This window comes from Leucopleurus acutus (genome assembly GCF_964270905.1).
Source record: "Leucopleurus acutus genome assembly, chromosome: 7".
In the NCBI taxonomy this organism is placed as follows: Eukaryota; Metazoa; Chordata; class Mammalia; order Artiodactyla; family Delphinidae; genus Leucopleurus; species Leucopleurus acutus.
In genome coordinates, this window is record NC_139150.1 from 6,324,569 (window position 1) to 6,350,398 (window position 25,830).

Genomic DNA, 25,830 nt, shown 5'->3' on the forward strand with positions numbered 1-25,830 from the left:
CGTGTACAGCAATGCAGCCAAAAATAAATAAATAAAAATAAAATAATAAAACATTTAAAAAAAAGAAAAGAAAAAATAAAGTGCAGTGATTTAACTGCATTCAAGGTCAACATTAAAATTTATTTATTTGGCTGTGCCAGGTCTTAGTTGCGGTATGTGTGATTTTTAGTTGCGGCATGGGAGATCTTTAGTTGTGGCATGCGGGATCTAGTTCCCTGCCCAGGTATCGAACCCGGGCCCCTTGCATTGGGAATGTGGAGTCTTAACTCCTGGACCGCCAGGAAAGTCCCTTTAGTTCATTTTAAAAATAGATTTTCTTCTTTCTGGCACACAGGTGCTCTTTATACACTTCGTATATGAGTGTGTATGTATATGTGTGTGTGTGTGTGTGTGTGTGTGTGTACATATATACATATGTATGTATGTATATACTAATACAGTTATCTTTACTTACCCCCAATAAAGCCTTCTCTATGCCTTTAATCGATATGTGGGTCATCTTTTGTTTAAAAATTTTCATCATTGCTATTAAAATATTGTTGTGTGATGGAAAAAGCCTAGACAACCAGAATATTATCATTTCCAAGTTACACATTTTTAAGGATCAGGCTTAGAAATACAGAGAACCCAGCTCTCCGTGGCCCCATCTCTCAGAAGACCAGTGCCATCAGATTGGACATGGTGCCAAAGGACCATTTAAACTCTTGATGTATTCTCGATCTGGGGGGCCGGGGGTAGAGTATAGTGTGTAAAGAGGTGAGCCAGAGACTACTTTTTAATGGAGTCAGTATTTCAAGCTTTATAGAGTTTGGAGATTACTTGTGAAGAATCAGAATGCTAAGTAGCCATTAATTTATTTTATTAAAATGATTCTAGTAATTTTTTTCTTGCAGTTTGCTTCTGCTTGGTGTATAGCTTTTTATCCAACTGAATTCCAAATTTGTCTTTTTCTATTTAAACATGGGCCCCCAAATGAGTTACCGTATATATATATTTTTTAATTTAAGGGAATTCTAATGGAATCATGATTTCATGGCCTTATTATCATTTTTCAAAAGCATCTAACTTGTTGACAGAATTCCTGAGTTGTGAAGTGTTCCCATCCATTCATTCCCTCGCCCATTATTTGTTGCCTGTGTGCTGGTGAGGTGTGGTGGTGGCATAGATACCGTCGTGGAATCACACAATCCTTGACTTTAAGGAATTTGCCTTTCATTTTCTTCCTAATACTTAGTGACTGTATGGTGAATTTTCCCATGTGCTCCCTACATACTTCTTGAATGCCATTTTGGTGACAAACACTTTAAAGTGGGGTTTTATCTGTCGCTGTGCTTTGGAATAATAACATGCTAGACAAATGGGTGAGAGGCAGTGCCTAATCTCTGCTTTTTCTGATAATGCTGCAGCTGGCTAGTGCGGTGCTGGGATGAAAAAGGAAAAGGTTATCAAAATGAATGGAATGTGAACTAATATTTCCGAACAGAGAGAACAGTGTTTTCTAAATGCATGCATTAAACTGAGTTCATCCATGTCAGGCAATGAATAATTCCCTTTCTCTAATTCGCCCTTGCCTTGTGACTGTTGGCTCTTACATAATTTCTAAATGCAAAATAGGATATTGTTTAACAGAAACTGCAGTTCGTGGTTACAAGTAGCTGCAGAAATTGTTAGTGAGCTCAAGTTATGGTTTTTAAACTCTGGCATCCATTTCTCCTTTTCTTACAGGTCTAGTTTCATTTAACTTGTGTGATTCTTTGACTGCTAACGTCTTCATTTTCTGGGCAGTTGTTTGCCATCAAACAATTAACTTGGATTCTTAATTCAAATTCAGTGCAGTTCTGAGTGTTGACTAACCAGAAGAATTCTCTGTACAATGTGAGAAGTTGCCCTATTTGGCCTAATCATGAGTTTTACTGTACAACCCGATTTAAGGAAATGTTTTGAAAGTTAAATTAATTTAAAATGCTGACCATGAGCCCTTAGAACAGTGTATCCATTTCTTAGGGAGTCTGCATTCCATTTTTGTGTGATATTACGGCTTCCAAACATATTTGGCTTTGAGCATTATTAGCTTTTAAATTCTACATAGATGCCCCTATCGTGAAGTAGACTAGGACATTCTGAGTCATTTATGAATTAAGGTAGAGTTCTAAGAAGTATGTGATAAAACTTCACGTTTCTAATGACAATAAAATACGCATGCACTCTTTTTATGTGTCCTATATTACATAATAGAATCTTTTAAAGAGAAAAATACAATTTTACTAAAGAATCTGTGTCAGCGTTAAGCAAGAAGGAAGGAATTTACTTTGAACGATTATCAGTTTGATAATTATCTTGATAAAACAAATGAAATTTACTAGTTTAGGAGGTTGTCCTCAGTTGGAATCAGGGATGCCTGCTCTGTGAAGCACAGGCAGGACAAAGTTGGTTCTGTTCTAACTGAAGCCAGCTGAGTAGCAGAGTGTTAAATGTTTTTACCATTTGGGGAAACGTTCTCTAGCAAGATGACCACTTTAGTTATTGTACGTATAAGGAATTGTACTATTAAGTTTTTTTTCTCTGCCCTTGCTGTAACCACGAGGTTGACATCTTTATTAAACATGTTAATATCTTTGGGGCTTTCCCCAAATTTGTTTCATATCAAATGTCTGACTGGTTATCTGAAGGAATTGTTCACTGTAACAATTTAGAAAACAATTTTTTTTTTCAAAAGAGGAAGTGGTTTGTATGAATGCAGGAAGTAAATTTCTCAACGGCAGCTTGATCTTTTAGTTTAAAATTGCTTTCGTTTGCAACAAGAGAAAAATGTACAGAATAATGGATATCGTTGCTGCGACTGTTCTTTAAAAGTGGATCAGTGTTCAAATGAAAGATTCTAGAAAAGTCATCTCTGTTATCCTCTTGTTTATATCTGTCCTGTAAGCAGTCGTATCTGTAGACTTTATGTTTTGTTTATTTTGCTCCTCAGTGTGCCTGTATTAAATGAACGTCGTGAATGGTTTCAGTTGTTTTGATGCTTATGTTTGTCCTGAGTAATACGGATATGTTTTCTTCTTTTTCGATGCTTCATATGGGAAATGGAATTTAATGGAAATTTTTCCCAATTATCAAATGTGGAATAAATGTACTTATATTTGGAAACAGGACACAACTTTGAGTATTAGTAGGATGCGTTTTATTTTTTTTTTAAGGCTGTGACACTCGATATTTTAAAAATGAATTTGTGATAGGAATGTCGAAACATAAAATTATTTACTCTGGTTAGATGTTTCACATACACGTATTCTTAACGTTGCATTCAGCTCCCAGTTTTAGTTCATTTGCTAGCAATTACTACAGCCTCTATGTTGTTGACCTTAATTTTCGCTTCTTTGCTTTGGAAATAAGTGGTTTTTACACAGCAAATGGAGTTTGGGTAAACAAACATTTAAAAAGTAGCAAGGGGGCTTCCCTGGATGGCGCAGTGGTTGAGAGTCCGCCTGCCGATGCAGGGGACACGGGTTCGTGCCCCGGTCCGGGAAGATCCCACATGCCACGGAGCGGCTGGGCCCGCGAGCCATGGCCGCTGAGCCTGCGCGTCCAGAGCCTGTGCTCCGCAACGGGAGAAGCCGCAACGGTGAGAGGCCCACGTACAGCAAAAAAAAAAAAAAAAAAAAAAAAAAAGTAACAGGAATGTCAAAATCTCAGAGCATCAGAAATGTTGGGGGGTGGGGTGCTCCCCAAAGTGAATGTATATAAAGACCAAATACTTTTAAAAGCCTCTTCAGTGAACTATTTCCAGTACGCATTATGTTACTTGCATGAAAATGCTAACGCGAGAATCTATCTTAGCTTTGCTTTAATACTCCTACAACAAGCCTCTAAGTGAATGTTCAAGATAGCAACAGAATGAAATAAGATGATAGGTCATTCCCATACCCTAGATCTGAAAATAAAAGTGAACTGAATAAAACATGAATACAAATATTCATATTATATGAATATATGAACTTGAATATAAAATAAAATAAATAAATGATATTTACTTATTTGAGTGTGTGTGTTTGTGTTTGTGTGTGTGTGTGTGGCTTCAATACTTGGCATTTCCTTTGTGCCCCTCATTGTTCTAAAGGCTTTTGTACGGCAACTCATTTAATAAAATATTTTATTTTTTACTGATAGTAAATGGTCTATCTCGGCCAGGAGCTGGTTCTTAATATATTTTTTAAATTAATTCGTTTTATTTTTTGGCTGCAGTGGGTCTTCGTTGTTGCGCGTGGGCTTTCTCTAGTTGCAGCGAGCAGGGGCTACTCTTTGTTGCAGTGCACGGGCTTCTCATTGCGGTGGCTTCTCTTGTTGTGGAGCACGGGCTCTAGGTGTGCGGGCTAGAATCGCGTGCCCCCTGCAGTGGAAGCCCAGAGTCTTAACCACTGGACCGCCAGGGAAGTCCCCGATTAAGTATATTTTAAACATCGTAGACATTCTATTAGAGTATTTATTGAACAAATAGTTCAGAGCATCAGTAAGATTATAATGAATACCTTTCTCGAGGGCCTTGGTTAGCAGATAACAAAGAGATAGAGAGACAAGGAAAACTCGAGTCAATTGCAGAATCAGATAATGTGTATAACATGCTAAGCTGCGGGGTGAAGATATTCAGAGCAGCAGTAGTTTAAAAATGATTAATGAGGTACATCATATGTGAAATCACCTGGTCTTATGACCAGCAAATACTAGGCGCTTAAGAGTTGCTCATAGATTCTGCAGCTGAAAAAGCTCCATGTGGATTACAGGTTGTTGGGATAGGGCTGAAGGAAGAATCAGGACTTGAGTATGACGGATGGGTAGAAATTGAGTGGATAGAGCAGCGAGGGAGCATCTGAGATGGAGAGGACTTCGTCCCAGGCGTTACGGGAAGCCTGCTGCTGATGTTGACAGAACGGGGAGTTGAGCAGGATCTCCTGGAGAGGTGACATGAGAACGGATTGTGAAGGATATTAAGAGTGAAATGAATGTGACCCACATGAAATGGTATTGAACCTACTTCTCAAAAAACTTACACTGGGAACGTGTTTTATTTTTTTCGAAGAGGGTTTCAGTCCTTGCCATAATTCTTTTATCCCTTGATAGATAAAAAAAGGTAAGGCTATACAGTGTTAAATTTCCATTAACCTGGGACTTCCCTGGTGGTCCAGTGGTAAAGAATCCACTTCCCACTGCAGGGGATGAGGGTTCCACCCCTGGTCCGGGAACTAAGGTCCCACATGCTGCGGGGCAACTAAGCCCGCGCACCACAGCTACTGAGCTCGCGCACCGCAACTAGAGAGCCCGCGTGCCCCAAACTGCGGAGCCCACACTCTCTGGAGCCTGTGTGCCACAACTAGAGAAGAGAAAACCCGCACACCACAACTAGAGAAAAGCCTGCACTTCACAACTAGAGAGAAGCCTGCATGCCACGACGAAGAGCTTGCACACCTGAAAGAAGATCCCACGTGCCACAACTAAGGCTTGACACAGCCATAAAAAATAAAATTTAAAAAAATTTAAAAAATTACCATTAAGCTAAAATGGCCGTGCTGGATGTGGGAGAGCTAAGACTAAAGCACCTTTCTATGAATTCTTTGTGAATTCAGTGTCCTTGCCAGTGTACCGTATGATTTCCCTCCTGGTTTGTGTTAAACGAGCTCTTTATTGTTAGCCACTGCTCTTGCCTGCAGAGCTAGGCTGGTGATAATGGGTTGGGATGAGGTGATAAAGAGCAATTGACATGAAGCCTCAGTATATACTAGGGGCCCAATAAGGAGAGGTGGGCCCAGGGACCATCTAAAGTGGGCAGCCATGTCTTCACCATCTATCCACACAGCCAGAGACATGTACTAAGGCAGGCCAAGTGTTGTTACTTCTTGCATATTCCTCCTTTCTGGGTTAAATTCCCTCCTTTCTGAATGATAGGTTGTTTTCATTTTCTTCCATAAGGGTTTGTGAGTAGTAAGTTCTTTATTTGTCTGAAATGTTTTTATTTTGTCCTCACTCGAATGTGATCGTTTAGTTAGGTATAGAATTCTAAGCTGACAATGATTTTCTCTAAACATTTTGAAAACCTCATTCCATTGTCTTTCATCATTGATTGTTCCTTTGGGAAGTTGGCTAACTGCTTAACTGTGTTCCTTTTGTGGGTATTTGACTGTCCTCCCTAGCTCTTAAGACCTTATCGTTGCCTTTGGTGTTCCGTGGCATCACTGTGATATTTCCAAGTACAGACTTTTTGTTTCCTATTTACTCTGCTTAGGGTTCACTGGGGATTTGTTCCTTTCATAAATGTAGGAAAACTCTCAGGTGTTCACTCTTCAAATATGCCTTTCTTTCATTCTCTTGAATTGTTGGTTCTGGGGCTCAGATACGTCTGAAACTTCTCATTCTATTCCCCACGCTTCTTAACTTCTTTTTCCTTCATTTCGTTTCTTTATCTCTATATATTACACTTCGTGTAACTTTCCCAGCTACTTCATGAGTTCTCTTCAATTATTCTGTTATTTAACTGATTTATTAAGTTTTTAAATTTCAATGAGTGCATTTTTTATTTCTGGAAGTTCCATTTGCTTCTTTCTTAGATACACTTCATCTTTATAATGTCTTTCATTTTCCTGTGATTTCTGTTGCTTCTTTTACTTCTTTAACCCTTTTAAATGTTCTTGTTTTATATGTTCTTTAAATTTTTCTTTTAGCTCAGGTTTTTAAATAAATAAATAATTAGTTAGTTAGTTTGTTTATGGCAGCGTTGCGTCTTCGTTGTTGCACACGGGCTTTCTTTAGTTGTGGCGAGGGGGGCTACTCCTCATTGCGGTGCGCGTCCTTCTCATTGCAGTGGTTTCTCTTGTTGCGGAGCACGGGCCCTAGGCACGCGGGCTTCAGTAGCTGTGGCTCGCGGGCTCTAGGCACGTGGGCTTCAGTAGCTGTGGTGCACGGGCTTACTTGCTCTGCGGCATGTGGGATCTTCCTAGACCAGGGCTCGAACCCATGTCGCCTGCATTGGCAGGCGGATTCTCAACCACTGCACCACCAGGGAAGTCCCTAGCTCAAGTTTTTATGGTGATAGTTTTTCTCTCTACTGTGTCAGCTCTCACAGTAGTTTATTTCCTTGTGCCTTTATGATGGTTAATATTATTATTTTTTGTATGAGCATACCTTCAACAGGGATGGGTTTTTCCTCTGGGAATCCCTTAAAAGCAGGATTGTGGGTGTATCCCCACTCCCATTAGGGTTTTGTTATTTATTTTGGCCAGACAACCTGGGGCCGATTTTTGTGTTAATTTCTTGTGGTGGAGATTCTTGCAACACCTTTATGGTACACACAGGCTTAAGGTTTTGTTTCTCAGAGGACACTCTTACCCCACTTCATCCCATAGCCTGATACCTAATCAAACTTCTTTGCTGTCTTCTTTGACCACTAGAAGTTTTGCTAGGTATTGCCCAGCTTAAAGAATGCAGAGAAAAGTAGTACTGTGGTCAAAATTCAGGAAGGGCCTGTAATCTTTTATCTTGACCTATTAAGAATATATTACTGAAAATACCTTCTGTAAGGTTTTTAGTATTAAACATTCCTGATTAAACATCTATTGTGACTTGGGTACTAAGGATGAACAGCTGCTCACCAAACACCTCAGATTTCTCTCTTGTTTTTTTAAACTGAAGTGTAGTTTTTTTAATAATGTTTCATGTGTACAGCAAAGTGATTCAGCCATAAATATATATATATATATATATATATATATATATACTTTTACAGATTCTTTTCCATTATAGGTTATTACAAGATATTGAATATAGTTCCCTGTGCTATCTAGTAGGTACTTGTTGTTTATTTTATATATAGTAGTGTGTATCTGTTAACCCTAAATTCCTAATTTATCCCCATCCCCTTTCCCCTTTTGTAACCATAAGCTTGTTTTGTGAGTCTATTTCTGTTTTGTAGATAAGTTCACATGTCTCATTTTTTTTTAGATTCCACATATAAGTGATAGCATATGGTATTTGTCTTTCTCTGACTTACTTCATTTAATGTGATAATATCTAGGTCCCTCCATGTTGCTGCAAACGGCATTCTTTCATTATTTTTAACGGCTGAGTAATATTCCATTGTGTGTGTGTGTGTGTGTGTGTGTGTGTACATATATATACCTCAGATTTCATGGTATTTCATTTCTTTCTCTGGGGTATATAACATGATTAATTTTTTTACTCTTCTAAGGAATATGTATGTTTTGTAGAACTGCATTCCAGAGTGCTTTCAGTATTTTTGCTCTTCACAATAATGCCACAGCCGTAGAGAATGGTGATCGTATAGGCATCAACTTTCCAGAATCCAGGCTGTTCTCTTCAACTGTGCATATATGGAACCTTGTGGTATTAACCTTGTGCATGTCATATTTTGGGGTGACGTTACTTATTAAGGGGAGAAAGGGAAGAGAAAGAGATCATCAATCTCAACCTACTATAACTGAAAACTCAAGACCCTCGCCAAGAATAATGTGTTAGAAGCCAGGGAGGAGGAGGGGGCAAGTCTTGGAGACCATCATTTATATTTTACCAAGATCTCTGAGCTCATACCAAGTTCGCTTTCACCAGCTTAACTTGGAGGTATGCCAGCCTTAAGAGCAGCCATATCAGCAGTGGCTTCTGTTTCAGCAGAAATTGTCACTCACCTTCTAATTCTACTTTTTAAATAAGGCAACTGGGGTATAGGGAAACAGAAGGCCTTTTCTTAAAACTGTTTAGCAAGTGAATGGCCCCTGAGGGATTGAGATGCTGGTCTCATCTGCTATCTTTCCATATTCTCTCCTTCTATTTCAGCACTAAAGTAACCTACGATGCTGGGGCTAGAAGTTGTAAGCCTGTTTCAAAAAAAAAAAGAAATCAGGAAATGGCTGGAATATTTCAAGCATATTTCTTTGGTTAACTTATTTTGAAGTTTTTCTGTGTTCTGTATTTTAGCTGCCCTTATAATTTATCAAAGACAGACTCATTGTTTTGGCAAGTCCCGGCCTGGAAGTCTCCAGCAAAAACTCACGGTGCTCCTCTGTCTGAATAGGAATTTTTAGATGCATTTTAGTCTTAAACTTGAAAATGTATGCTAGATGCAACAGTTTGCTGGGAAACTGAAACGATGCCATTTATCATACAACAACATTACTCCAGACAGAGAGCTTTTCCATCTCTTCCTTTGTTAATATCCCTCCTACTATATCTTTCAGAGCTGTGTGTGTGTGTGTGTGTGTGTGTGTGTGTGTGTGTGTGTGTGTGTGTGTGTGTACCTCAAAGGCAAGCCATACCTCTTCAATCTTTCACTGTTGTTTCTGGAATTCTGCGTTAGAATTTGCCTCTTTCACTAAGCTTTTTGGCAAAATAAACTAACTTCGTCACTCTTTTCAGAAGTGATCATTATTAATGTTTTATTTTTATAATAATGAGATTATACTGTAAACACTGTTTTAGAAACTTGAAAAAAATTAAATTATATATAGCTTTCACTTTCCCTTATTAAATACTCTTTCACATTATTTTTCTTCCAGGCTACACAATAGTCCATCAAGGGTATGACATATAATTAACCAATCACATTACTGGACATTGTCTCAAATTATTAGCTATTATAAACAATACTGTGTGGATATCTTTTGTGAACACTGAAAATTATTTCATTAGGATAAATTCCCAGAAGTAGAATTGCTGGGTCAAAGACTAGGGTGAAATCAGTTTTACTCCTAATCATTGACAAATCATAGAGAAATTCAGTTTACCAGTTAGAAGTTTAGGGATTCTCAATAGATTGCTGTTTTTCTGGTCTCAAAAATACGTAGAGGAGGACCTGGTGGTGCAGTGGTTAAGAATCCGCCTGCCAATGCAGGGACACGGGTTCGATCCCTGGTCCAGGAAGATCCCACATGCCAAAGAGCACCTTAACCCATCCACCACAACTACTGAGCCTGCACACCTAGAGCCTGTGATCTGCAACAAGAGAAGCCACCACAATGAGAAGCCTGTGCACGGCAATGAAGAGTAGCCCCCGCTCACTGCAACTGGAGAAAGCCCGCGCACAGCAACGAAGACCCAATGCAGCCATAAATAAATAAATAACTTTAAAAAAAGTACATCCTTTATTTAAAAAAAAAAAAAAAAAACCTAGAGGGACTTCCCTGGTGGTCCAGTGGTTAAGATTTCATGCTTCTACTGCAGGGGGTGTGGGTTTGATCCCTGGTCGGGGAACTAAGATCCCACATGCTGTGTGCTGCTGCATGGGGGGTGGGGGCGGGACGACACACCTGGAGAATAGGTCACAATATCCAGTGGCCCCTACCTCTCTTGTATGCTGTGAAAATGTGTGCATTTCTTCTCTTTAACCTGGCCACGTCCAAAAGGAAAGGTGCTCCAATCGTTGGAGCTACTGGTGACTCTGAGACTCACCATCTTTGCCAGCTGTTCATTGGGGATCATTGTAATGTGGTGGTGTCATTTAATGATGTCCTTGCAGCTGTGTTCTTGGAACTTTCCGGTGAATTTCCCAAGGCTGCTCTACCTCCTCTCAGTGTTATCTCAGATCCCACTCCACCAGGGAAGGACACTAGGTTTTCACTATTACCAATGTTTACCAGAGGGTGGAATGTGCAGGGACTTTTACTTTCTAAACCTTACAATTCTGTAAATTTGAATTATTTACAGCAAGCATATTTTTGTAATTGGGTGAAAAAAGAACTAAAATGGAGAGAGGCCAGATAACCCAGGTTATTAAATTCGTAAGTTTGATTTTATGCACAATATTAAGTCAGCAGCTCAGGTAGTTGCAGAGGGGTGAATCGAGAGCCAGGTGCCCTGCTGGATTCTTGCTGTGTCTCCAGCCCAGGCTCTGTGCCCTTTTGGCTGGATTTCGGGGCTGGTGGTCAGGCCATCTGCCCCCTAAGTGGAGCTGTTGCAGGTCACGGGCTATTGGATAATAAATATGGACAGCCTAGCTGTGGTTCAGAATAGTAAATTCAGAATAAAATCTCAATTTAGCCCTCCTTTCCCCTCTGGCCTAAAATACAATTGATCTCTTCTTATGATAATGATGAAATAAAATATTGAAAGTCCAGCTGCTCCAGAGAACATTTACTGCTGTTGGAACTACCAGTGATGAAACATTTTTCATTGTGCTCCCCAAATTTTTGGTAATCAAGTGGGGCCTTTCTAAGTTGTTATATTCACATACTTCTAATCAAGGAAAAATTTGACTTTCCAAAAGCTAGGAATGCTGCTGCAATAAATAGTTTATCATTTAAGGAACAGCAGTGTATACAGTCCTGAGAAGTCTGAGGTCATGTTCAAAAATTAATACATCTCGGGCTTCCCAGGTGGCTCAGTGGTTGAGAGTCCGCCTGCCGATGCAGGGGACGCGGGTTCGTGCCCCGGTCCGGGAGGATCCCACGTACCACGGAGTGGCTGGGCCCGTGAGCCATGGCCGCTGAGCCTGCGCGTCCGGAGCCTGTGCTCCGCGACGGGAGAGGCCACAGCAGTAAGAGGCCCGCGTACCGCAAAAAAAATAATAATAATAATAATACATCTCATTATGTATTTAACAATAAATATATAAATAGAACCAGTCCATATTTGGTCATTTTGTTAAAAGGTCAAAAGCTATAAGCAGTCCTGATAAAAGATGTGAGGGTATAACCTAGTAAGTATAACCCTATTCCCTGTGTGAAAGTAAACACATTCCTTAGTATAGCTCATTTTCTCTGTTTATGACAATTGAGACTCAGCCAGCAGTGTTTTGTTCTTAATATTTGAAATATTAAGGAAAAAGTAATAGTGAATTGAACAGGAAATAGCTACACATTTTGGCCATGCTCATCATCTAAATTTAACTAACTAAATGGATTTTAGTATTTTTGTCTTTAAACCTGTGAGGATTTAGAAGCATTGGGCTGCAGCTCAGTTTCTAAAATCTTGTTTTCTTTATTTAGAAACTGTAACTCTGACCTTTTAGGCAGCACAGCTTTATTTCCATAGGATGTTGAGTTAGAGGTGTTAAGAATTACTAAGCAGTGAAGTAGCGCTTAAGCAATACATACTTAGGCCTATTTGGATTTATTTGGGGAGAGTCCCAAGGATTTGTCAAAGAAATTCTAAAATTTAAGTTCAGTCTTTCTGATTGACAGTGAAACTGGTGTAGTTCTTATTTAAAGATGTCTGTGAATTACAGCCTCAGGCAGTTGTGGTCATTCTGGACTTTTTTAGAATGTTATCTCTAAATTCTGGAACTCTGAGTCATTAAAAAAAAAAATCCTCTGACCTTCTCTCTGCCCTACAGTAATATTGCTATAAGATGCAGTATCTTTTATTCTTAGAATGAGAACATGAATGAAAAGAAATAGCTAATGGTCTGGCTGGCAGTAGAAATACTATACCTCTTTAAGATAATAGTTGCTATTTTCAGATGGACTTAAAAAGGGAGGAGAAGTGATGCTTCTAATCTTCATGTAGCCTTAGTCATTAGGAGATACACTCTCGAAAATATCTAGTTACTTAGCGGTTACTCCAAATAAGTTTTTGGAAATACTTTTAAAGATATTTTTAAAAACATATTTGTAGTAATGAGTAACTGACTCAGCACTAGTTTTAGAGAGAGACTCTTGAAGTTCCATCGCAAAATAAACACAGCAGCTTAGGAAACAAAAATAGATTTGCACAGTAAATCTTGGTCAGAACAATGGCACATTCCTGGGCCTGGATTCAACAGTGGGTATTAATTCAAAGCAGCTGGATGCTGGGATTGAGAGTAAGATAGTCCCGTCTTCCTGCGGTGGCCTTGCAGAATCTGATGTGCGACAATATTTTGCTGCTTTTAAATGTTGCTTTATCCTTTTAGTGAGTCAGAGAGAATCTGCAGAGGTACAGAGGCTTTTGCAACCTCAGGTCCAAACTTTTCCTTTCAAGAAAACTCCCAGAGAGATCATGCTTCCTTTACAAAAGGTAGACCCATTCCCTCTGGAGTCTGTTTGTTTTCTTCTACTCAGCTCACTTTCCAGGCTGGATTTTATCCATGTTCTTCCTTATCTCAGTTTCTTCCGTAGTTTACTGGTCACCTAGTTACATTTCAGGAATGCATTGTGCAGGGCACTGTGAAACTATTATGAATTAATATTAATTATGAATTAATTATGAATAGTTTAATTATTATGAATTAATATTAATAGTTTAATTAATATTAAACTATTATGAATTTATATTAATAAAAGCAATTATATAGCCAAAGCAAAAACATGATTAGAGATTCTGGGGAGTTCAGAGGTTAGAGGATGACGACCACTTCCAATCAGATGGTGCTGGGGTACCTCTGGCAGGCTCACCTCCAGTTCTCATGAGTAAAATATTCCATTGTCGTTATGATGGCTTGACTGTCAGGAAACATTAATCTGCTTATGTGGGCTGTGTGTGTGTGTGTGTATACACACATAAGTGCATATTTAATGATGACATTCTGATCTCTGTTTCAGAACTAAGCTATTTTAAGTTTTCACCAAATTAGAATCATTTCTGCAAAATAAATAAGGAGACTGTCCATCTTGCTACTCTCCTTACAAAAGAGATGACGGAACCTCCCTCCCCTGGGATTTTTCTGAGACTTGTTTTCTGAGGAAGTTTTGTAAATGAAAGAGAGAATTTTTTAGAAGTGGGAGGTTACCTAGGAATTTCCTTGTATGTTATTTTTTTTTTTCCCCATCGTCATAATAGAATGAGAAATGATAAAATTCTAGGTAATTGAAAGAGTTAAAAGGATTTTTGAGTTGGTTGCATCAGGGGAACAGATGGAGTGCACGTAGGTGGGGAGGCTACTATTAAAGTGGAGGAGGGTTACTGTGTGTTGGAAAGGCATGGATTTTGCGGGGTAGCTGGGGACTCAACATGCTGGGGACTAGCTTACGTATCTGCTAGTGAACACAGTAAAGTGGAAGCCAAAGCGTATGGTCAGGAAGGGAGTTAACAGTCCGCTGACAAAGAGGAAGAATGCGGCAGCTGAACTAACTGAGGGGAGGTGAGAAGTTGGTAAATTGGTTTTGAGGTACCTAAAGGTCTTAAGAAACTAAGAAGCCTCAGGTAATAAGGAAATCAGTTTGGAAATATTAATATTGTTCCCTGCATTTGGGAAGTGTTTACGTATGAACAGAGAAGAAAATAAAGGAAGCAGCTCTGAATGACCACCTCGGGCTTTCACGGATACACAGATGAGCGAAGCATATCAAGGAAGTGAAATCAGGTTAAGCCTTCAAGTCACAGAGGCAGGAAACCAACGAAGGACATGGAGGTGCAAAGAAACCGATCTGGTACCAGTGATCAGACAGAGAGTGGGACAAACGACTCCAGCCTTTCTTCTTCGTGTTGGCATTTGAACGGTTCTTTGTTTTTTCTTTTTCTTTTTTTAAGCAGTTAGGTTCAGTAAAACAAGACAAAACAACAAACAAAAGTTGCCTTGGGTATGTTGGAACAAGGCCCTTTTCCTGTTGTGTTCTTGGTTCAGTGTGGTAAGTTTGCCCAGTATACAGGCCAAGCCATCTCTTCATCTGGCAGGGGGTAGTTGTTGCCCTGCACGGACCTCAGATTGTCTTAGAGATTCATGAGATTGTATTTATCAAGGCGCCTCCAAGGTGCTGGAGGAATCTGAGGAGCTGTTACCAGCATAACAATCTCTGCTATTTGTGGAGGACTTTCGACTTTACAGACATTCTTGTTTGAACTTTCAAATCGATTCTGCAACTTGTCACTAAGAGCCCCTTTCTTGCCTGTGTGTAATTAGCCAAAAAGTGAATGAGAAGAGAGAAACAAATGTATGAATTCTATTATTATTTAGGAGAAAAGCAATGCAGTAAAACACAAAATAGCACGCGCACGCGCACACACACACACACACACACACACATAAAAAGCACAAAGAGAGCACCATACTTACTGCTTCTTTAAAGTATATTCTGAAAATAAACATAGTGGAGAGTTTTAGAAAGGTCCCTTTAGATCACTGGTTCATGTACCTTTTTAAAAAATATTTATTTATTTATTTTTAGCTGCTTTGGGTCTTCACTGCTGTGCACAGGCTTTCTCTAGTTGCGGCGAGCGGGGGCTACTCTTCATTACGGTGCGTGGGCTTCTCATTGCGGTGGCTTCTCTTGTTGCAGAGCACGGGCTCTAGGCACGCGGGCTTCAGTAGTTGTGGCTCATGGGCTTAGTTGCTGCGCAATATGTGGGATCTTCCTGGACCAGGGATCACACTCGTGTCCCCTGCATTGGCAGGCGGATTCTTAACCACTGGATCACCAGGGAAGCCCCCGATATGCCTTTTTAATTCATGAACTCCGTTGAGAATTGGATTAAAAAATTTATAGATCGCCTGTCCCCTCCTCAGGATATAAAAACTATGATCAGCGGTTCCCATAAGGGAACCTAAATCTAGGTAACATAAATGTGCGAATTGGGCCAAGTGCAGACAATAAAGAATGTTGGCACATGTGTCAAACTAGAAAGTAATACCAAGTTAAGACAATAGAGAATGTTGGTGTTTGTGAAAAATTAGGGTGCACATCCTTGCCTAAAGTAAATTCAAATTCTAAATAATCTCTTTCTCCTTTTTCTTTTTTTTTAAAATTGAATTGCAGTTGACTTATAATATTATGTTAGTTTCAGGTATACAGCATAGTGATTCAGTATTTTTGCAGACTATACTACACTATAGGTTATTACAAGATAATGGCCATAATTCCCTGTGCTATACAGTATATCCTTGTTGCTTATCTATTATAAATATAGTAGCTGGTATCATTAATCCCATACCCCTAATTTGTCCCTTTCCCCTTTGGTAACCACAAGTTTGTTTTCCAGCTGTGAGTCTGATATTCATTTGTACTATTTTTTTTAGATTCCACGTGTAAGTGATCTCATACAGTATTGTCTTTCTCCGTCTGGCTTATTTCACTAAGCATAATATTTTCTAGGGTCATCCATGTTGCCACAAATGTCAGTATTTCATTCTTTTTTATATCTTAGTAATATTCCATTGTGTGTGTATATGTGTGTGTGTGTGTGTGTGTGTATCACATCTTCCTAATCCAGTCATCTGTTGATAGACACCTGGGTTGCTTCCATGTCTTGGCTATTGTAAATAGTGCTGCTATGAACATTGGGGTGCATGTATCTTTTCGAATTAATGTTTTCATTTTTCTTCTGGATATATACCCAAGAGTGGAATTGCTGGATCATATGGTAGTTTTATTTTTAGTTTTTTGAGGAACCTCTATATTGTTTTCCATAGGGGCTGCACCAATTTCCACCAATAGTGTACAAGCGTTCACTTTTCTCTACATCCTAACCAACATTTGTTATTTGTAGACTTTTTCCTGATAGCCATTTTGACAGGTGCGAGGTGATATTTCACTGTTGTTTTGACTTGCATTTCTGTAATAATTAGTGATGTCGAGCATCTTTTCATGTGCCTGTTGGCCATCTATGTGTCTTCTTTGGAGTAATGTCTTTTCAGGTCTTCTGCCCATTTTTGGATTGGATTGTTTAAACAATTTCTTTTTAAAACAGCATCTGCTAAATACAACAAATGGGAGGTAAATTTGAACCCCCAGTTCCTCCAGTTTGCAATCCTAGGTTTTTACTTATTATGTGTAAACATGGGGGTATTCTCATTTTTTGCCCTAAGGCACGACAACAAGCTCAAATGCGTCACCAAATGGCAGAGGACAGCAAAGCAGATTACTCATCAATTCTTCAGAAATTCAACCACGAGCAGCATGAATATTACCATACTCATATTCCCAATATCTTTCAGGTAAGGAGTTCAGATCTCTCAGATTTGCTTTGCTTAGAAAAATGTTGCCTTGGAATCATGATTTCTGGGCTTATATTCTAAGTATTGATATAATTCTAAGTTTCCTCTAATTCAAATCATTTTTTAAAACATTCAGATCAAGCACTGACTGACATTAAGATGAAATATAACATGAATCTCAAGATTAATCGATAGCCTTTGCAAACTTCCTTGGCTTGCCCCCGCAGCCATTCTTGGTCAGTCTTAGAACTGTGATTCTCAGATGAACACTCTTTTTGCTAAAAGGACCGTTCTGGTTACAAAAATTCCAACTTAACCTTTAGGAATCTAAGCAGCATTGAGACAGGTGTAGGATTTGAATAGATGACAGTTCTTTCCTTTGGATTGTTTTTCTTTTGGCTACTTTAGGTTGTCAAAAATCGTATGAGAAGAGATACATACATTCCCACTCTGGGAATTTTTTACAACTTAAAGTCCAACTGTAGAAAAAATAATAAATGTTTGTGTCATAGTGTCTACATAGCAGATAAGAACCTCCAGCTTGTAGAAGGCAGGTATACTAGTTAATGTAAGTCTGTGTTGGGTCAAGGCAGTTAACCAAATACCATACTTTTGGTAAAGGACGAAGCAGTGCCTCCAATATGGAGGAGATGTTTAAAATCTAATACCAAATGGTGCTAATAGTAAAACTACTTGAGTTTCGGGTTCTTACTGAAATTGGAATGGAATTGGGTAAAGTGTACATTTAGGCAGCCCAGCAATTCATAAAATAGGTGTCCAGCTGGCACAAGAAATTTACGGTTGCTGTAACTCTAACCTTTTAATAGGCCTATTTCCCGCCTAGAGAATTTTTTAGAGGTAACAGTGCTGCCAAAAAACAACTTCCTTAAGTAACAGTGGACCAAATTGGGGCTTCCTTGGTGGCGTAGTGGTTAAGAATCTGCCTGCCAATGCAGGGGACATGGGTTCGAGCCCTGCTCTGGGAAGATCCCACATGTCGCAGAGTAACTAAGCCCGAGTGCTCCAACTACTGAGCCTGCACTCTAGAGCCCACGAGCCACAACTACTGAAGCCTGTGTGCCTAGAGCCCGTGCTCCACAACAAGAGAAGCCACCGCAATGAGAAGCTCACGCATCACAATGAAGAGTAGCCCCCACTCGCCACAACTAGAGAAAGCCCGCGCGCAGCAACAAAGACCCAACGCAGCCAAAATTAAACTAATTAATTTTTTAAAAACCCAGAAAACAGTGGACCAAATTAATTTTATGCAAATTCTAATGTTTCAGAAAATACAAGAGATGGAGGAGAGGAGGATAGTGAGAATTGGAGAATCAGTGAAGACGTATGCAGAGCTGGATCGGCAGGTGATTCCAATCATCGGGAAGTGCTTGGATGGAATAGTAAAGGCAGCCGAGTCAATTGATCCGAAAAATGTAAGTACTGTAGTTTGGACTTAATTTATAACTAAGAGTTTGCGGTCCCATTATTTCCCTGCCCCTTTCCACAGTGACCGTATTTAATCACCTGAAAGTAGTTGCTTTCAGTGGTCACAAATACTTTTCCACAGTAGCAGCACCATTTTAGAGTTTTTTAATTCAGCCTTCTGTGTTTTGGATTAGTATAGTCACTGGCACACTTAGGATTGTAGAGCTGAATCTGCTAGTATAGGTTTAGGTTCATATAACAATGGCAATATTGTCTTAAGGTGGTTTATTTTTCCTTCCATGTAAAGATGTCTAGAGGCAAGAGGGTCCAACCATGGTATGGGCAGATGGTCCGCAAGTTCTCAGTGACCCAGGCTTCTCCTAGTTCACAGCTTTTGATGATATGACTTTCAAACTCAATGTGGCTTCTGTAGCTCCAACCATCACATCCAAATTCCAGAAAACGTTATATAGAGAAGGGCCCATGCCATCTCTTTAAAGAGGCTTCCTAAAATTGCTCCCTGTACTTCTGTCTACATCTCAAGAGATCTCAGAGGTCAAAACTTAGGGGCCACCTCCTGCTGTACAGAAGACTGGGGAGTGAAGCCTTTTTGCTGGGTGGCCATGTGCCTGACTTAAAATCAGGTTTCTTGTTACTAAGAAGGAAGGGTGATTTGCTATTGCAAGACAATTGACGCCTATGGCACACCTACAAAATCGGTGTCAACTGAAATAGCTACGGCAAATTAAAACGTGGGCTCACTGTAGGAAGTTGAGATTTTTCCAAATTGTCTTCTCTAGTAGTTTTTTTTTTTTTTAAGATTTATTTATTTATTTTGTATTTATTTTTGGCTGCATTGGGTCTTTGTTGCTGCACGTGGGCTTTCTCTAGTTGCGGCAAGCGGGGGCTGCTCTTTATTGCAGTGCGTGGGCTTCTCATTGAGGCGGCTTTTCTTGTTGCAGAGCACGGGCTCTAGGCACGTGGGCTCAGTAGTTGTGGCTCTCATGCTCTAGAGCGCAGGCTCAGTAGTTGTGGTGCACGGGCTTAGTTGTTTCACGGCATGTGGGATCTTCCCGGACCAAGGCTCAAACCCATGTCCCCTGCCTTGGCAGGCGGATTCTTAGCCACTGCGCCACAAGGGAAGTCCCATCTAGTAGATTTTTTAAATCAGATGATCATTGAGTTAGAAAGTTATTACAAATCACGTGTGCTTTTGTAACAGTTTAACTATACATCTATCTATCTATCTTTGGCACGATAGTTGCCATTTCTTTACACATTGGTCTTCACCACCTGACCCCCAGAAGATTCTGAACTCAAAGTTCCTAGCAGGGTGCACACCACAGAGTAGGCAATCAGTTCACTGATTTATTCAGCAAACATTTATTGCACCATTATCACCGGACACCATCTAGGTACTAGGGACACAGTGGAGGAAAAACAGAAGGGAGCCTACATTCTAGTAGAGGAGAGACTGTGAACAAATATATACATAAAGAAAAATTATTCAATAAATTCATATCTTTGAACCACAATTAACCAAAGAAATCAGAGAGATTATGTGCTCTTTGCTTTGACTTTGTGTATGCCAAATTGCTTTAAGACCTTCTGATGGGAACCGGGTTTTGTACTACTGTATTTTTCAAGGGAATCGCATAATAAATGGCCCAATTTTTCTGCTTTTAGCAAAGTCATTCTTAATTAATATTTGTTTCTGTAAATGTAGAAAAATGGTTAATTATTAAAAGCATCTTCAAATCTCAGCTAGACATGTAGCTTTACATATTATTCTTTCTAATGATAAAAATATTACTAGAAAAAAATATTACTAGGAAATCTATTATTAATCAATATAACTTATTTAGAATATCACCTGTATGAGGTCATCGTAGTTCATTGTGTATAAGGTATTTGCATGCATTTGAACGTATTTGTGTGTGATGGGTGTAATTTCAGGATTCACAGCTGGCCATAGAAGCTTATAAGTCCGGTTTTGAGCCGCCTGGAGACATTGAATTTGAGGATTACACCCAGCCGATGAAGCGCACTGTGTCAGATAACAGCCTTTCGAATGCCAGAGGAGAAGGCAAATCAGAGCTCAAATTTGGTGGCAAATCCAAAGGAAAGTTATGGCCGTTCATCAAAAAAAATAAGGTACTGATGGCTGGACCCAGTGTGAAATGAGTGTTGCAAAGTGTGGAGACGTTCACTTTATCTTTTAGTCTTAAAGGAACGAAGATTTTAAGCTTGTTTCAGAATGCAAAAAAAAAAAAAAAAAAAACTAGTGTGCTATTTTATTTTAAGACAGTATCTCTCTTTGGTGATGGTACCTTGGCCATGGCCACGTGTCTTATTTCAGACGCGTTATCACCTGCACCGTGTCACCCACACTAACAGATTACTGACCTCTGGCTTTTGCATCATGCCTTTCACTCCTAAGTCTCCTAGATTGCTGGTTACCTGGGCTGGGAGAAGGGAAGTTGTACAACATTTCTATAACCATGTATCAGCATATCTAACTGAAATTGTTTCCATGGGTTAATAACTTGGTTTCCAACTCATGTTAACATATGTATCCATGAACATTTTTCGTTTTCTTTTTATAGTGTGATACGTAAGTGCATGACAGCATTAACATAGGCATAAAGTATGATCAAGGCGATGTGACTGCTGTAACCTTAGAATAATTTAATATTTCAAGACTGTCTTTGCTGTTTTCACAACCTTAGCATTGAAGGACTTTCATTTTCTCCCATCAAGCTGTGTTAGTTTAGGTAGTTTAGAAATATTTACCCTTCTGGCTTACACTGGTTTAGAGTAACTAATTAGAACGGTAGTTTGCATGTGGAAGTCTGCATGAGCTTCTTGTCGACATTTCTTGCTATTCTTCTGTTGCTTTACTTACTAAAACTCCCACTTTCATCATATTCCCATTTAACGTATCCTTACATATTTTCTTTTGGACCATGGCCTAAATATTTAATTGTTTGTGTTTGACTTGCTTTGGGTTTTCAAATATTATTTGATGCTTATTTTTGTTTTGTGTCTTATCTTCTTGTTTCTGATTTTTTACTCTGTCACTGCTCCGTCTCTTACACGTAGCTTATGTCCCTTTTAACATCCCCCCATCAGCCTCCCCCACCTCCCCCTGCCTCTGCCTCACCCTCTGCTGTTCCCAACGGCCCCCAGTCTCCCAAGCAGCAAAAGGAACCCCTCTCCCATCGCTTCAACGAGTTCATGACCTCCAAACCCAAAATCCACTGCTTCAGGAGTCTAAAGCGTGGGGTAAGTTCTGCTCTGGAATCCTGTCTCTCTTGTGCGCTTTGGTTGCATGTTTTGTTCTGCATAACTTATTTTGTTTGTGAATGACTCCATTGTGTTTTCCCATAACGTAAAACAATAAGAACCTATGATTCATTATAGCCGGAAAGAAGAAGCGCCACAGAGAGGAAAGAAGGAAGGAAGCAGGATGGGTGGGGGAGGGGTGGGGAGCCAGCCACCCCAGAGTTCTTTTTGTCTGTAGCACATTTTGGATGGATCTTTCTCCGTTTCCCTTTTGAAACATCTAAGTCATTAATATTTTACCTTGATTTTACCAAAAAAGGAAACTTAGATTTCGTTTCTAAAGCTAGCAACATTTGAGGCGTTGGAAATCACTGTATAGTCAGAAAATATTTGCTTAATAATTACTGAAACAATGTGTAGTGAGGGTACTTTTCTCTGAGCTATGCCTCAGGGTTTGAGGCGAAATGGTATATGGGTTACAGCGGTTTCTTTAGCTAGTTTGGTGATGTACAAGGTGTTGATTAAATATCTGATAACAGACTGACTGCAAAAAGGCCTAATGCAGTATTTATCGTAAAGGGGGAAGTACTAGCGGCTCACATTCACTGAGTGCTTGTCGTTTGCCAGACTCTGTTCTATGCGCTCATTTACTTTTTTCAACCACCCTATGAACCTAGGTACTAAGAGTTCTTTATTTTACTGATAAGAAAACTGGTGCATACAAAGATGAAGCTAGGAAGATACAGAGCCAGGATTTAAAGCCAGGGAGCCTGCTTATGACCTGAGATTCTATGAGTCCATACTCAGGGAGAATCTGTTATACCATGATTGACTCATAAGTGGTTGTTATTCAGACTCAGGTTTGCCATCCTAACTAAGATCGCATGTGCTTAAGTCACAAGGTCTTATGGAATTGATCAGCAATCCAAAGTAGATACCAGTTCGGTTTTTTAGAAAAAGATTGGAACAAGGTCATTCCTGGCCTCCTGAATAAACCTAAATGGTCAGTCTAGTCTAAGCCATCCCCAGATATTCTTTATAATGAATAATGAGTAAACAAACATCAAGTGCATTAACATATCCAGTAAGGTTTTCTTTTGTCCTGTCCTGTGGGAGTTGAAATATAGTTGTAGTGGGATGTGTTCTTGTACAAATATAATTTTTACTTTTCCCTTCCTCTGTGTAAAAAAGTTGTAAATATATATATTTATATATATATAAAATATATAAAATATAAATATAAAATAAAAATAAATATAAAATATAAAAATAAAAAATAAATATAAAATATAAAATATATAAAATATATAAAATATATCTACATAGCTACATTGTTACCTTTTAAAATAAGGGACAAAAACCTCATTTCTTTATATGCAGAGTTCCTTTAATAATGGAATCTCAAAGTTTTATGCAAAGAATGCAGTTGGTGGAATTATCCTGTTTTAAGGTTACCCAGCATATCCAGGTTAAGAATTCGAATTTAATTTCCTAAAGATTTCAAGAGAGGCCTTGTTGGAGGGCAGAATATAGCTTCAGAAGTGGATGGTGACTGGTGTTGAGTTCTATAATTAGGTCTCCATTATGCTGGCTTTTAGAATTCTCCATCCATCTCTGCTCCTTGCCCATCGAAGAATTTTCAACATACGACTGTGTCGCTATACTAGACTATAGACTATAAAATTATACATTAACTGTAAATCAGTTACCCCATCTCTGCTGCTTCCAAAACCTTCACACAGCACTCACTTATTATATTTATAAAAATATCTCTGCATTGTCTCTTGGAATCTCATAAGGAAGGATGTTGAATATTCATGACTGTTTACCATTTGTGTATGTATCTGTTCCACTCTTCTCTCAACATCACAGTCTGTTGGTTGCACATGGTTTCTGAATCATGTTTCATGGCGTTCTCTAAATGTTTAGGAAGAGACCAAGAATGTCAGTAATCGATAAGTGTAAGAAAAGATGGCTAGGAAAAAATTCACACTTGAAAACAAAAAGAGTGAAATGAGAAACAGGTTATTCTGATTAATTAAGGGAACCCTATCCCATTTAAAAAAAAAATAACTAGCAAAAATAAATTTTATTTCTTACACCTCAAATCTGTGCTCAGCAAACTTCTATTTTTTAAAAAAAATTTCCTAAACGGTGTGTTTTCAAGAATAAACACACACACACACACACACACACACACACACACACACACACGAAGCATCAGTAAATAAATAGAAACATATTTTTGCTTCCCTTATTTTTCATTGATCTGTTTTTAGGATCAGATTTGACGTACTTTTCTTCAGGAAGTAGCAGTGCAGAAAAAAAAAAAAAAGGAAAGGAAATACATCATAGAAGTAAATGAGGAAATTTTAAAAAATTTGAAGTTTGGGGAAATAAATGTGATTTTAAAGCAATTTCAAAACTGAAGGTACATGTTTAACAGGATCCGTGACTAAAATGCTGCAGTCCTTGCTATTTCATTTATTCTCCTTTTTAACTTTAAGACTGTTGCACCGAAGATAGGAAAAGGATTCTCGGAGAATAACATCTGTTTCAGATCCCGATTTTAATCATTTGTTTCTATTATCAGAATGTATAAATCCTATGCAAACGTTTCTTCGCATAAATAATTTCGTTTCTGAAGAGCTAAGTAGGATAAATCTTTTTTGTTGTGAGTCATTCACATTTGTAAGCAAATGCCTCATTGAACATCTTTAAAGATTGGCATGCCACCATGATTAACCATTATTTCACCTTTACTGAAGTCAAAGAAAAATGAAGCTAGATTGTGTGTTCTCAATTTGCAGTCTACAAAGCAACTTTATTGTCTTAACATTTCGTTTTCTGGTGTGAGCAAGGGGCTTCTACATCTACAATATGGACATACTTTCCCCACGTTTTAGAGTCAATTGTACGGAAAAATACCATCGTCGTTGATCAAAAGATTTTGAAAATCCCTGCCAATCGTTTGTCAGATGTAACCATCTTCTGCTTACTTTCATTTTATTTACTTTACCTTGTTCTCTTGCTGATTATTGGCAGACTCAGTCTCTCTGTTTTCACAAAGAACTCATGAAGAGGACGATAGGGAAACCCACGTATGCTTTTGAAGCTAGGGATTATGTCGTAAGTTAACCTGTGACGGCTAGGTCATACGGTCACGGCACAGGCACTAACCCCTGTGACAGCACCAAGACTGGGGACCCAGATGCTCTCTGACCCGGACACCGGGAAAAGCCTCACTGTATCGATGCAACCACACAGGCTTCTTCTTCCGGAAAAGTTACATGGAAAAAGGAACCAAACTATCAAACTTCCTAAAAATGTCAGTGAGCTGATCTTGTGTTTTTCCCCTTTTCATTGATTGGGATTGCCGTCTGAGCTGTTGTCACTGGGTATGATTTTACGGCAGAATTTCACCCCTAAAAGGCAGCTGGTCACGGGAGAATGACACTCTCGCAGACGGCAGCGTGTAGCACGCTTACCCACACCCACGTCTGAAACAGATGGATCCGTGGATCCGTAAGGAACAACCAAAAAAATCAGCGAAGCCTGAGCAAGGTCATAGAGCAGTGAAATGACTTTCCGTGGACCTTAAACCAGATCCTTATATATTCGTGTTCACTGTCCCCTTTCTTTGTACTTGAGGTTAGTACCTGTGACGGCCCAATAACACATGGATCCGCCAGCTCTGTGTGCCCTCATGTGTTATTGACACTCGTGGCTCCCCAGGCTCCGTAATTGTTGCCTGAAACTGACAGCTTTTTAGTTCTTCAGGTGTCTTGCAATGCACTTAATGCAACCTTTGAAAGTATTCTGTTGGCAGACGATTCAGTTTCTAATTTGAAATGATCTAACTGGCTGGCTTACAGCTTAAGACCAAACAGCAGTTTATAATTGTTAAAAAGGACACCATATACTGGGATGGTGCTTCTTGTAGATTATCCATCACTGTCCACTTCAGAAAAGTGAATTTGTCTGAGAATTCGATATTGCCTCTCTCTATTGGGATTTGTTCTCAATCCTAATGACTTGCTTTTATTATGAAGTGGTTATATTCCTATGCTCTTAGTTTTGATGTTAGAATTCTGGTTTTGGAATGCTTAAGAAAGAATATATTACTTTAAGCAATGGAAGTAGCACATGGAAAGCAGATAGAGTGCCGAGTTCAAATCAGCGACATTTCCACAGTAACGTCTGAGAAACATTTGTATATGGTCGTATGCTTCGCAGGGAAGATATTTGCAAAGTTTTCTGCTGTGCACCATAAGTGTTGT

The 25,830-nt window shown here is 39.1% G+C and overlaps 1 protein-coding gene across 5 annotated transcripts in view; it reads left to right on the forward strand.

Annotated features, from left to right (window-relative positions):
* FNBP1 (formin binding protein 1) overlaps nucleotides 1-25,830 on the forward strand; it is a 141,038-nt gene that overhangs the window by 90,232 nt on the left and 24,976 nt on the right. For 3 of the 5 annotated variants that reach the window (XM_082843488.1, XM_082843487.1, XM_082843489.1), the window contains exons 7-10: nucleotides 16,712-16,840; nucleotides 18,127-18,273; nucleotides 20,222-20,419; nucleotides 21,368-21,550. In XM_082843488.1, coding sequence (XP_082699614.1) covers nucleotides 16,712-16,840; nucleotides 18,127-18,273; nucleotides 20,222-20,419; nucleotides 21,368-21,550 — 657 coding nt within the window. The remainder of the gene's footprint in view (nucleotides 1-16,711; nucleotides 16,841-18,126; nucleotides 18,274-20,221; nucleotides 20,420-21,367; nucleotides 21,551-25,830) is intronic. The other 2 variants (XM_082843490.1, XM_082843491.1) reach the window with 2 other exon arrangements.